The sequence below is a fragment of the Lagenorhynchus albirostris genome, chromosome 18 (genome assembly GCF_949774975.1).
Source record: "Lagenorhynchus albirostris chromosome 18, mLagAlb1.1, whole genome shotgun sequence".
NCBI classification, from domain to species: Eukaryota; Metazoa; Chordata; class Mammalia; order Artiodactyla; family Delphinidae; genus Lagenorhynchus; species Lagenorhynchus albirostris.
Genome location: NC_083112.1, coordinates 64,925,246 through 64,937,979, shown reverse-complemented (window position 1 = coordinate 64,937,979; position 12,734 = coordinate 64,925,246). Strand labels below are relative to the sequence as shown.

The 12,734-nt window shown below is 38.8% G+C and overlaps 1 protein-coding gene across 1 annotated transcript in view; it reads right to left on the bottom strand.

The window, feature by feature from the left end:
* The window catches only part of DNAJC3 (DnaJ heat shock protein family (Hsp40) member C3), an 82,381-nt gene that overhangs the window by 54,291 nt on the left and 15,356 nt on the right, over positions 1-12,734 (bottom strand). Inside the window, exon 2 of the mRNA XM_060128835.1 lies at positions 9,087-9,197. Within this exon, the coding sequence (XP_059984818.1) occupies positions 9,087-9,197 (111 nt within the window). The remainder of the gene's footprint in view (positions 1-9,086; positions 9,198-12,734) is intronic.

The window sequence follows — 12,734 nt, the reverse complement described above, 5'->3', positions numbered from 1 at the left end:
TTAGCTTTTATAAGTATCCAATTCTGTTTGCAATTCTGTTTGTCTTTGTTGAAATTTTCTTAAGTGAAATTCTGATTGAGAATATGGACTTTGCACTTACTCACAGGATTTTAGAAAATTACAGACTTCCATTTAAACTGGTATACTGAATGTGCAACTGCTCTCTCCCAAACTCCAACTAAAATGGCAGTGAAGAAATAAAGGTACAGACCATGGGACAAAGGAGAATGAAAGAGAGTAAGACCAGAGAGTAAGGCTAGAGTCGTTAACAATATCTGAAGGAAGGAAAGCAGACAGATGAGTTAGGTGCTTGAACTAACTCTGCTCAGCACCTACAAAAGGGGGGAAGGAGTAAATTCAATGAGAAGTAAACCTCATGCTGCCAAACAATCCTTCTAAAAAGCAATATATATATATATACATTTTGTTTTCTTAAAAATTATCTTGACCAAATCCAGTCATGTACCTTAAAAAAATAAATATTTATGCACACAGATATTCATTACCATAAGATTTACAACTAAAATTCCCTAAAAGTTCTATCCCTGAAGGTCTTATCATTTGTAAAACATTATAGTATGGGAACCTATATGGCAGGATAGTATATAATCACTCAAAATTATGATTTTAAGGAGTTGTTAACGGCATTGAAAACTACCTGAAGTACTGCTGGGTGGAGATAAGGCAGGAAGAGAAAACAGGCTATAAAACCATATATGAAAGAAGATACACAAATGGCCAGTAAGCACATGAAAAGATGCTCAACATCACTAATCATTAGGAAAATGCAAATCAAAACCACACTGAGATACCACTTCACACCCATTAGGATAAGAAAGGGGAGAAAAAGAAGACAGAAAGGGAGAAGGAAAGGAAAGAAAGAGAAAAAGAAAAGGAAAAGAAAGGGAAAGAAGAAGGATAAAGGGAGAATGGGAGAAAGGAAGGAAGGAAGGAAGGAAGGAAGCGAGGGAGGGAGGGAGGGAGGGAGGGAGGATTAGTAAGAGTGTGGAGAACTTGGAGCCCGTGTGCACGGCTGGAGGGAATGTGCACTGGTGTGGCTGCTGTGAAACACAATACGGAGGCTCCTTACACACTGAACACAGAATCACCCTATGAACCACCAATTCTACTTCTGAGTACACATACCCAAAAGAAATGAAAGCTGACTGCCAAGACATGGAAGCAACCTAAGTGTCCATCAGCAGATTAATGGATAAAGAAGATGTCGTGTATATATATACAATGGGATATTAGCCATAAAAATGAAGGAAATTTTGCATTTATAGCAACATAGATGGACTTGGAGGGCATTACGCTAAGTGAAATAAGTCAGACGGAAAACGACAAATACTGTATGATATCACTTATATGTGGGATCTAAAAAAATGCAACAAACTAGTGAATATAACAAAAAAAGAAGCAGACGCACAGATATAGAGAACAAGCTAGTGGTTACCAGTGGGGGGGAGGGAAAAGGGGAGGGGCAATATAGGGGTAGGGGATTAAGAGGCACAAAATATTAGGTACAAGTTACAAGGATATATTGTACAATATGAGGAATATAGCCAATATTTTATAACTATAAATGAAGTATAACCTTAAAAAAAAAAGAACTGAAAGCTGATATTTGTACACCCATATTCACAGTGACATTATTCACAATAGCCCAAAGGTGGAAACCTAAATGTCCACCGGTGGATGAGTAGATAAATAAAATGTGGTATATACATACAATGGAATATATTCAGCCTTAAAAAAGGGATGGAATTCTGATAAATGCTACATTACAGATGAACCCTGAAGACATCATCCTAAGTGAAAGAAGCCAGACACAAAAAGACAAATATTGTACAATTCTACTTCTATGAGGTTCCTAGAGTAGTCAAATTTATAGAGACAGAAATTAGAATGGTGGTTGCCAAGGAAGGACCGAGAAGAGACGGGGATCAGAAATGGGGAACAATTGTTTGATGGGTATAGAGCTTCAGTCTGGGATGATGAAAAAGTTCTGGAGATGGATGGTGGTAATAGTTGCACAACGATGTGAATGCACTTAATGCCACTGAACTACATGCTTAAAAATGGTTAAAATGGTAAATTTTGTTATGTATATTTTACTACAATAAAAAAAGCAAAAGAATGAGGCAGTCAGGGGAAAAACAGGACTGTTTTTGAAAAAATAAGAGAATTGGGCATTTTAACAATATAAGACTTCTTTTCCTTAAATCTAAAATAAAAAACAAAAAATCCATATATGTTCCCAGCTAAGCATCACTGAACTTTCTTCCCTGATCAATTTCCCTTGGAAGGTAAGGAAAAAAGAGCAAAGTCAGTAGCCTTTGCTAATGACTTTGTGGGAAATACAGGTTATTTCCCACAAAAATTGTAATTAGCTTGAAGAATGAGTAAGAAACAGAGGAACTATATTTAGAGCATACTAGCCAGATATATAATATTTCTGGTTCAGTTCATATTTGATTTAGAATGTGCAATAAATGTAAAATATATGGCACTTGGTCAGCACAACTGGCCATAAGAATGATCTGACATCTAAGAATTAGTGAAACTTACAGTGACTGTGTCTGAAAGCAGAAGGAAATTCACTTCAGGTCAACAGTAGTTACGTGGGCAGAGACTGGATTTTCTTCTTTATATAGTTCATATACATATTCCAAAATGTTTCACAATGAACATGGATTACTTTTATATTCATTAATTTTAAAAAAGTTACCCACTCCTAGGCATGTATCCGGAGAAAAACATGGTTCAAAAGGATACATGCACCCCAATGTTCACTGCAGTGCTGTTTACAATAGCCAAGACGTGGAAGCAACCTAAATGTCCATCGACAGATGAACGGATAAAGAAGATGTGGTACATATATACAATGGTATATTTCTCAGCCATTAAAAAGGATGAAATAATGCCATTTGCAGCAAGATGGATGGACCTAGAGATTATCATACTAAGTGGAGTTAAGTCAGAGAGAGAAAGACAAATACATGATATTGCTTATACGAAGAATCTAAAAAAAAAAAAAAAGAATACAAATGAACTTATTTATGACACAGAAAGAGACTCACAGTCTTAGAGAACAAACTTATGGTTACCAGGGGGGAGGAGGGGGAGGGACAGATTGGGATTGACATGTACACACTGCTATATTTAAAGCAGACAACCAACAAGGACCTACTGTATAGCACAGGGAATTCTAGTCAATATTCTGTAATAACCTAAACGGGAAAAGAATTTGAAAACGAATAGATACATGTATATTTATAACTGAATCACCATGCTATACACCTTAAACTAACACATTGTTAATCAATTACACTCCAATATAAAATAAAAATTTTTAAAAAGAAAAAAAAAAGTTAAGTTCTCCATGACTTATTTACACTAATCGAAGAATAAGAAATACTAGAAATGACATGATTTAAGGCCTAGAGTTTACACCACACATCTTCATATGTCCAAAACCTACTCCATCTCTGAGGCACAGCTCAAATGACTTTTTTGATTACACATGTGAAAATAAACCTTCGGTTTCCATAACACTCTATAATATATATCTCCCACAGCACCTAACACTTATCACTACCTCCTGATATCAATTATTTATATGCTTACCTCACTCTAGAAAAAAATACATTCCTTGAGTGAATTCATTTTTCGTGTCTCTATAGCACCTTGTAATCAAATGAAAGGAAATGGAAACAAATTCCTGATAACTCCAACAAGGGACAGTCCCACATCCACTCAACACTGAGACGTGCCAGGAATAAGCCAGGGACCCAGAGAAGTCAGCACAGACATGGCTCTCAAAGAGACATGCCTCACCAGGACACTCAGATCATCTCCCCCACGAAATGAGCAATGGCATTTTCAAAAACAGGTGTTGCTAATTTTGAATACAGTATGACCCTCTTTCAAGAAAAGAAGAACGTTTATTGCTGGCTTCGGGCATTTTATCAAGAAGGCATCTTCAGCAAAAACTGCAATGGACTTCTATTTGGAAAAAACCTGACCATTTCAGTCTATGTAGAAAACCCCCAAAGATTAAGTATGACAAAGCTTTTTATTAAGTATTTGATTATACATACATAACAAATGTCTATATAAAGTATTTCTGGGGCACTCACTTTCACTTATTTTGCTATTCAGTTTTTAGGTATTTTTAAGATAGGAAATGGGATTGGAACCCCAATTTATAACACTGAACCTATAAAAATAAGGAATCAGATGTCAATGGTTCAACCTATGAATCAAGAATCAATGTGCTTAGTGGTATAAGGTCACTTGAATGGCAAATATCAAAATAGCCTTCCCTGGCTCTTCATCTTAAAATACCATCAGTTCCCAGAACTAGTGTCCATTCCTAAATCATTATGCAGGAAGTAGCAACTGAACAAGAATTGGTTTAAGAAACTCATGCTTAGTTTCTCACAATACAAGATTTGATAACCCTGAAAATAATCACTTTTCCTATTATCCATCCAAATATGATACAGTTCATTATTTAAATTATATGCAAGCCTACATCTGCAAACACTAGACTTCATTTGAAAACATGTCAAATTGTTATACTAGTTTATTCAAAATTTGAATATGAGAAATGAATTTAAGGTGTAATCCTAAAACTATCAAACAATTCAAATGTGAGAAAATTTGCCCTAATAAAGAAAGTACAACTACTATCTGGAGAAAAACATCAGAAAGCCAATTACGAATGATTCTGTAAATGGTGGCAGCAGGGTGAACACCACCCTTGCAAAGGTACAGAAAACTTTTTATTCTTGCTCCCAGCGAACCCAACTCTTCCCCTTCATTCATTCAAACTTTTACTGAGCACCACCAGAGACTAAAATAATAATAGTAATAACAATAATAAGATAGTACTTATCCTTAAGAAGTTCACAATCTTCTGAACTGGAATGTGACCTTTGAAGGTCACTAGAATACACTGTGTCCTTTTGTATAAATGTGAATAGTAATGTCCATCTCCATTTCACAAGTAAAGTTCAAATGCAATGAGAAGGCACCACAATATGTTTAAGTACCAAATTAATGAAGCCATGGATTTTTTTTGACTTAGCCAGATAATGTTAAGTGTGATACCAGTTATCTTACCAAGCAATTGGAGAAACCTATCATTTCATTCATGCCCACCATTTAATCCACCACTTTAGACATTCATTCATGCCAGATACACCTAAGACACTCTGTAAGGTCTACCAAAGAAATGTTTCAGACCCTAGGACTCTTTATCCCCATAAGACCATGCTGTAGAAATGAGAGGCAGGGCATCCTCACACCTGCACTGTGGTTTTCTCTGATGATAAAATCTCTAAACAAAACCTGTGTCTGACTACATCATAATAGTGAAATAGATGCAACTGTTTCAGGAGACTATTTAGAAAGTGATACCAACACTCTTCATTAAATCACAGTTTCCAACAGATCAAGAGTATTTAAGTTGCAAATCTTAAAATTCTTGCCAAAAAATATTTATACACCAGATGCAAAGAAATTTCAAACCAAATAACCAATAGATCTGTACTACAATTATTTGTGTTGCTATTGAGTTTTAATACATAAACCTTTTATTGTGTAAAAATGTAATTATCAAACATACCATGCCTAAGTAATATTCAAAATGTAACCAAGTAATTTTTCAAAAATGAAAATGGGAAAGGGGTGTCACAGCCATAAATCATGTCAGCTATAACATTATAATAAAAAATGAGTCATTGATATGCCCAATGCCACTAGCCAAATTCTATTACAAACTCCAACATCAATTTCTAATCACAGGAAAAGTTAAAGAGATAAAGTACATTACAAAATTCAGAAGTTGGGAAGTATAAACATTTAATGAATTTTTATAGTCAGTTTAAAGCAATGTAATAAAATATGGGTGACATTTTACCACAAAAAATTATTGTACATTTTACAGTAGCGCAGCTCTTTGATCTACTGCAGTAACTAGAGTAACTGCATAACTTATTAGTCTAGAAGTCAGGAGACCTGGACTAATTCACTGTTAGCAAGAGGCTTTCACTAACTCACTGGGTTACCTGAAGCAGTAAACATGGCCATACTAAACTGGATGTTTGGTAAATAAGACAATTGAAATAGAAGATCTACAGTTCTTTTCTGATAAACAAACATCTCATAAGAGACTCAACAGGCCATGACACCACATCACCCTATCACTACCTACTGTATACTCCCATCAACTACAATTTAAACTCTATTTTCTATGGTTAGTTATTTTACATAAACTAAAATGATGACTATCTCAAACTACACAGGTCTTCCTCAAATTATGGTAAGTGTACCATTTGAGAATCACTGTTACTTGCCAAATTACGATTAACAAAATGACACTGCTATTTGAATTCTGAAGGCACTAGCAGTGTCTCACTTTTTCCCTTTACTGAATTTCACAAATAAATTACCACATTTTAGCTTTACTAATTTACATCTTTCAGTGTAGATAATAATATATTATTGGTTATTTTGGGGGAAGAGCCATCTCTAGAATTCTTGTATGGCAGTGAAGCTAACAAAAAACAGGCAGTCATTTTAAACGACGTTAACAATATGCCACAGCCCTTAACGTTCTTATTAATTTGTGAGATTAAAGAAAGCAAATAATAGGGCTTCCCTGGTGGCGCAGTGGTTGAGAGCCCGCCTGCCGATGCAGGGGACGCAGGTTCGTGCCCCGGTCTGGGAGGATCCCACATGCCGCGGAGCTGCTGGGCCCGTGAGCCATGGCCACTGAGCCTGCGCGTCCGGAGCCTGTGCTCCGCAACGGGAGAGGCAACAGCGGTGAGAGGCCCGCGTACCACAAAAGAAGAAAGCAAATAATAAAGTATAAACTAAGTAGAAGGTATATGTTTCTGCAAATATTCTCATGGTAGCAAGGAAGAATCAGTTTTTTTTTTTAAGACATGCTTTATCTAAGACAATAACTGAAAAAATGTTAATTACCGTGCTGCAGCACTGAGGACAACTCAAATCACCAGAGAAAGTGTGGACTTAGGAATGACCCGGTCACACAGTATGCGGTCTCTAGCGAAAAGTAACTACTGGCAAACTGTGCCAATTAACTACAACTTTCCAAGGTGAGCTGGTCACTGAAATGGAAAACCTTCCCCTTAGAAGCTCCACATAGTTAAGAAAACCCTATTAACATAGTAAATTTACTTTTAGAAAAGTCTTAATTTTCGAAGATACAGTATTTCTATATACCTTACACATGAAACTGTCCCCTATTTTCAAAGAAATCTTTATATACATTTCTCTCATCTAATCTTCACAGAAAGTCCTTTTTTCGGTGGCAGAGTGAAACTGCTGGGAATGTGCAGGTCACTTCTTTAAGCCTACACTTTCTTACGTAACTTGACCAATGTCACAGAATTATCAAGTGGCAAAGCCAAGATTAAAATCTAGGTTTCCTATTATTCCAGAGAGCTAGTAACGTCAGTAATAAAAATCTAAGTTCAAGAAAAAGCATGAAGAAAAATATCACCAAACCAAAACCTAATTACTTTTTGCTTATATAGTAAGTTACAACAATAGGATAATTCTTCTGGTGAGCAGAACTATATCTTATTAAAAATACACTACTCATTACTCTGCAGGTTGACTTGTCACTCTTAACCATCCCAAATAAAGGTAAGTATATATAAGTAAATAAAAAAGGAATGAGGAGGGCTTCCCTGGTGGCACAGTGGTTGAGAGTCCACCTGCTGATGCAGGGGACACGGGTTCATGCCCCAGTCCGGGAGGATCCCACATGCCGCGGAGCGGCTGGGCCCGTGAGCCATGGCCGCTGAGCCTGCGCGTCCGGAGCCTGTGCTCCACAAGGGGAGAGGCCACAGCAGTGAGAGGCCCGCGCACCGCAAAAAAAAAAAAAAAAAAAAAAAAAAGGAATGAGGAATATCGATATCAAAAAGCTTTAGCAAAAAACTTCATGTAGTAACTCATAAGAAAATCCTCTAAGACCTCATTCACAACCTGTTTACTCTGGTCACCTCGTTTCTCACAGTCCCAACAGATTACACACTGCAAAGACAGTTGATGCTACAGACAGACACAAGTGAGCAATAAGAAAAGCAACAGCCTAAGGGGTAGAGAGAGTCTGACCAACAATGAACAGGAGATGAACTGCAGGATCCCCCAAGGGCCTCAAAGTAACTATTATACTGATGATCTCAAATCATCAAGAAAATTAAAACTGTATTCAGTGAAATCTGCTTAAGGAGGCAGAAAAATATATACAGTCGGCCCTCTGTACCTACAGGTTCCACAACCACAGATAGAAAATATTCGGGAAAAAATTTGCTGCTCAACTATTCACATAGCATTTGCATTACATTTACAACTGTTTACACAGTATTTGCACTACATTATGTATTGTAAGTAATCTAGAGATGATTTAAAGTATACTGGAGGATGTGTGTAAGTTACATGCAAATACTACACTATTCTATATAAGGGACTCAAGTAGCCACAGGTTTAAGTATCCGAGGGGGTCCTGGAACCAATCCTGTGAGGATATCTAGGGATGACTATAATACATTGAGAAAAGTGTTCTGTCAAAATTATCTTGAGGGCTTTCCTGGTGGCGCAGTGGTTGAGAGTCCGCCTGCCAATGCAGGGGACACGGGTTCGTGCCCTGGTCCGGGAAGATCCCACATGCCACGGAGCAGCTAGGCCCGTGAGCCATGGCCGCTGAGCCTGCATGTCCGGAGTCTGCTCCGCAACAGGAGAGGTCACAGCAGTGAGAGGCCCGCATACCGCAAAAAAAAAAAAAAAAAAAAAACACAAATTATCTTGAATTTTTCTTAGTACTTAATAGTTGTTAAGTCTCAATTACGTGGAAAAATCTTCTTATGTTAGATACGTATGTATTCAAATATTGTGCTTTTATTAATCTATTTCACCCAGAACCCTGTATTTTAAAATATTTTATTTAAACAATAAATAATATTTATTTTAAATGTTATCCCAAAAAAGGGTTATAAATTAGAATTCACTAAGATGGCCACTGAGTGTTTTGGTTCTGAGATACAAACCTACTGCAGCATGAAACTGAGATAAGGCATCAGCTAGCTGTCCAGCTGCAAGAAGTTTCTTGCCCAATTCAAGATGTTTCTCAACATCTGCATTTACTCCACATTCAGCACCTAAAAACAAATAAAAATAATAATAAATTAACTTTCCACGAACCAAGACTTAATTCTAAAGAATAAAATGTTTAAAAAATAGCTGTCGGCCTCCTTCATTTACTTAGATGAGAAAAGTCACAGAAGCTGAAAAGCGACCTAGAGAAAGTAACAATAAAGTACAAACAGTGCTTCATTTTATAGAGTAGAAGCCACCCAAAAATATACCCATATCGACCTAGTTAGTCAAAACAATGTACCCAGTCTACAAAATGCAAGGAAAACTGCCTAACACGGTACTACCAAAAATATTTATAATTTGTGGTTCAACAACAAAATTAGAATTGCTTTGTTAAACTAGAATCTCACTTCAATGAGTATTAGAGTCCACTACAATAATCATGAACTTACTGAGCATCTACAGGGCACCAGGCACTGTTCTAGATACTTGGGATAAGTGAGCCAAACAAAAACCTCTATCACTCATGGCACCTGACATTATAGTAGCAGGAGACAGACATAAGAAAGGAGTGAATTACAAAGTAAGGTAGGTAGAAAGTAGAGCTGCATGAGGGGGGTCAGGAGTGGCGGGGCTTTCAGTATTAAATAAGGTGGTCAAGGGCCTCATTGAGAAGTTGACATCTGAGCAAAGACCTACTTGAAGAAAGTGAGGACTCACCAGGCAGATATCTACTAGGATAAGAGCTTGCCAAGAAGAAGGGCCAGCTAGTGCAAGGGCCCTGGGTCAGGAGCATGCCAGGTATGTCGTGGAAACAGCAGGGAGGTCAGGATGGCTATCACAGAGCCAACAAGGGAGATAACAAATAAGATGAGGTCAAAGTAGTAGAGCGTCTGAGTAGGTTCAGCTTTGGCTTCACTCTCAGCAAAATCGGGAGCTGGCGAGGAATCGTGAGTAGAATAATACGATCCGACTGACCAGGCCAATTTTCAACCAACGTGCCGCCTCTCGGCTCTGAATTCATCCTTCAGCTTTTGACTGTAATGATGGGCCGGAGCGTGTAAGCATTCTTCTGTACACTGAGCACAGTGTTAGGCTTTGTCAGGAAAGGGTGCTGAAGGGGCACTGCAGGAAGGACACCTCCTGGTCCCCACTGCTGCCTTTACTTTCTTCTGGCTCCTGCTGCGTGGCGTGCAGCGGGGAGGACATCCAGTGGTGCCCTGGCCTAGCCGTACACCCAGGGATCCAGTCCCTCAGCCACCTGGAGCCTTGGTCACACACCTCCTCCCAAGCAGGACGCCATGTACTCCAGGCTTCACACCCACAGCAGCACCCCAACTCCCCCCCACACCCAAGCCCACCAGCTAGGGTTCACCTACACCTGAGAAGGTGGTTTCTCGCTTCCCCAGCTACTGTGGACCAGCTCTATCCCCGACACCTCAGCGCACTTTCCTACCAGCAACCCTAGCCTGCAACTATACTGTCTCCGATGAAGTCTGAACCCCAGCCTTGAGGAGAGGGTCCCCCTCCAAGTTGGCCCTTCCCTGGGGAGTGTCTCTCAGTCCTAGACTATCTCTCTACATCATTATGGTCACCCTCCTATCATAATAATTCTTTATATTAAACTTCCCCCTTTAAAATCACCTGTGGTTCCTGTCTCCTGCAGGGACCCAGACTTTTATACACAAATGGCACTAGGAGTGGTTCTAAGAGACAGAGCCACAAACATGGGATTTAAGGATTGGTTTGGTCATGCCCTTGAGCTTGAGTGCAGGGCTGAGTTCCCTGTCAATGAGAAACAAGAGGTTAGTAATCTGTAGCAGGTAGTAGAATCAATTAATGAAGGTATCGTTTGTGGTTGACGGAAATGAGTACTAACTGAGGCACATGCCTTGGAAACCGAAGTGGCTGCTGCGCTTGACCAGCACGGCAGTAACGATGAATATAAGGACTGCGGCGTGGGGTGGGCTCCTCTGAGCACACTAGAGCACGCACAGAGAGAAAATGACAAGCTCGGGGCTAACTCCTAGCTCCACTCAGTCTGAGAGATTCCACGGGAGCCTTGAAACCATCTCTCTCTCTCTCTTTTTTTATTTTTTTTGTAGCCACAGAGCTGATTTAGCTGAAAATCAGGCACAAAATTTAATTTTGAGGGCTGTTGAATTAAAACAATAGTTGAATTCAGAGTCTCGCCAAGTTTCGCCTGTGAAATTCAGGACATGTATTAGTAAAGAATGGGATCCTCAAACTTCGAATGGAGACATCTGGTTGTACCTGGATGAAACTGACCAACTTAAACCTCCCAGCCCTTCTGAGCCTCCTTTACCAGTAGAAACAGCTTGCCTTCCACTATCAGAGAAACCTAGCCTTCCACTGCTTACAATTCCTAGGACAACTACTTAGGGAAGATGCCATGAAAGGGGATGCTCACTCAGACCCACCCTAACCATTCCAGATGTCACTAGCAGGTATACACACTATGACCTAAGGAAAATAGTTTACACACCAAAAGAACGGCAAGACTTTGCTGATAAACTAGCAGAAACCCATGGAATACGTGTGGGAATGGATTCTAAAGGTGTTAGAACAAGAAGAGTGGAATATAACACTGTATCTAGTATCATTAACTGATGTGTGCCCACTTACTAGAGCAGAGCTCAGCAAACTGTTTTTGTAAATAAAATTTTACTGGAACACAGTCACGCCCCTTCATTACACACTGCCTAAGGCTGCTTTCATGCTACAATGGCAAAGTTGAGTAGTTTTGACAAAAGCCATAGAGCCCACAAAACCTAGGGAGGACTATAATACACTGAGAAAAGTGTTCTGTCAAAATTATCCTGAATTTTTCCTGGTACTTACAGTTGTAACTTAAGTTACATGGAAAATTCTCTTATGTTGGATACACATGCATTTGACTGTTATGCATTTATTTTATTAACCTACTTCACCCAGAATCCTATATATATTTTTAAATATTTTACTTAAACAGTAAATAATATTTATTTTAAATGTTATCCAAAAAAAAGGAACTATAAATTAGAATTCACTAAGACGGCCACTGAGTGTTTTGGCTCCAAGATACAAACCTAATAATGCAGCACGAAACTGAGATAAAGCATCAGCTAGCCGTCCAGCTGCAAGTGGTTGCTTATCAAGGAAAAATGGCCTTTGCTGCTATACAGGAGTGGCAAAGAGGGCTACATCTGGAACCCAGCGGATTCTCTAGGGTGTTAGTACTTCCATGCCCAATACTAAAGGTTAATTAAAAACTACAGCAACCAAAAATAGAACAGTTAAGCACTCAGACCCTTCAGGAACAAAGGTCTGGGTTACGCCATCAGGTAAAGAAGCCAGAGTAGCTGAGGTTCCAGCCGAAGGCATGAGAAGTATGGAACAGGAAGTTGACAAAGGATGCCATATATATCAACTCTGACCTCACGACTAATTACAGACTCAGGACTGTAGTAGCTTTGCACATTTTCTCTTTGCTTATTTATACACGTTTATTTGTATATACAGTCAATCCTCACAATTCAGATTCTGTATCTCAGAATTTGCCCACTCCCGAAAATTCATTTGTGACCCCCTCCAATTCA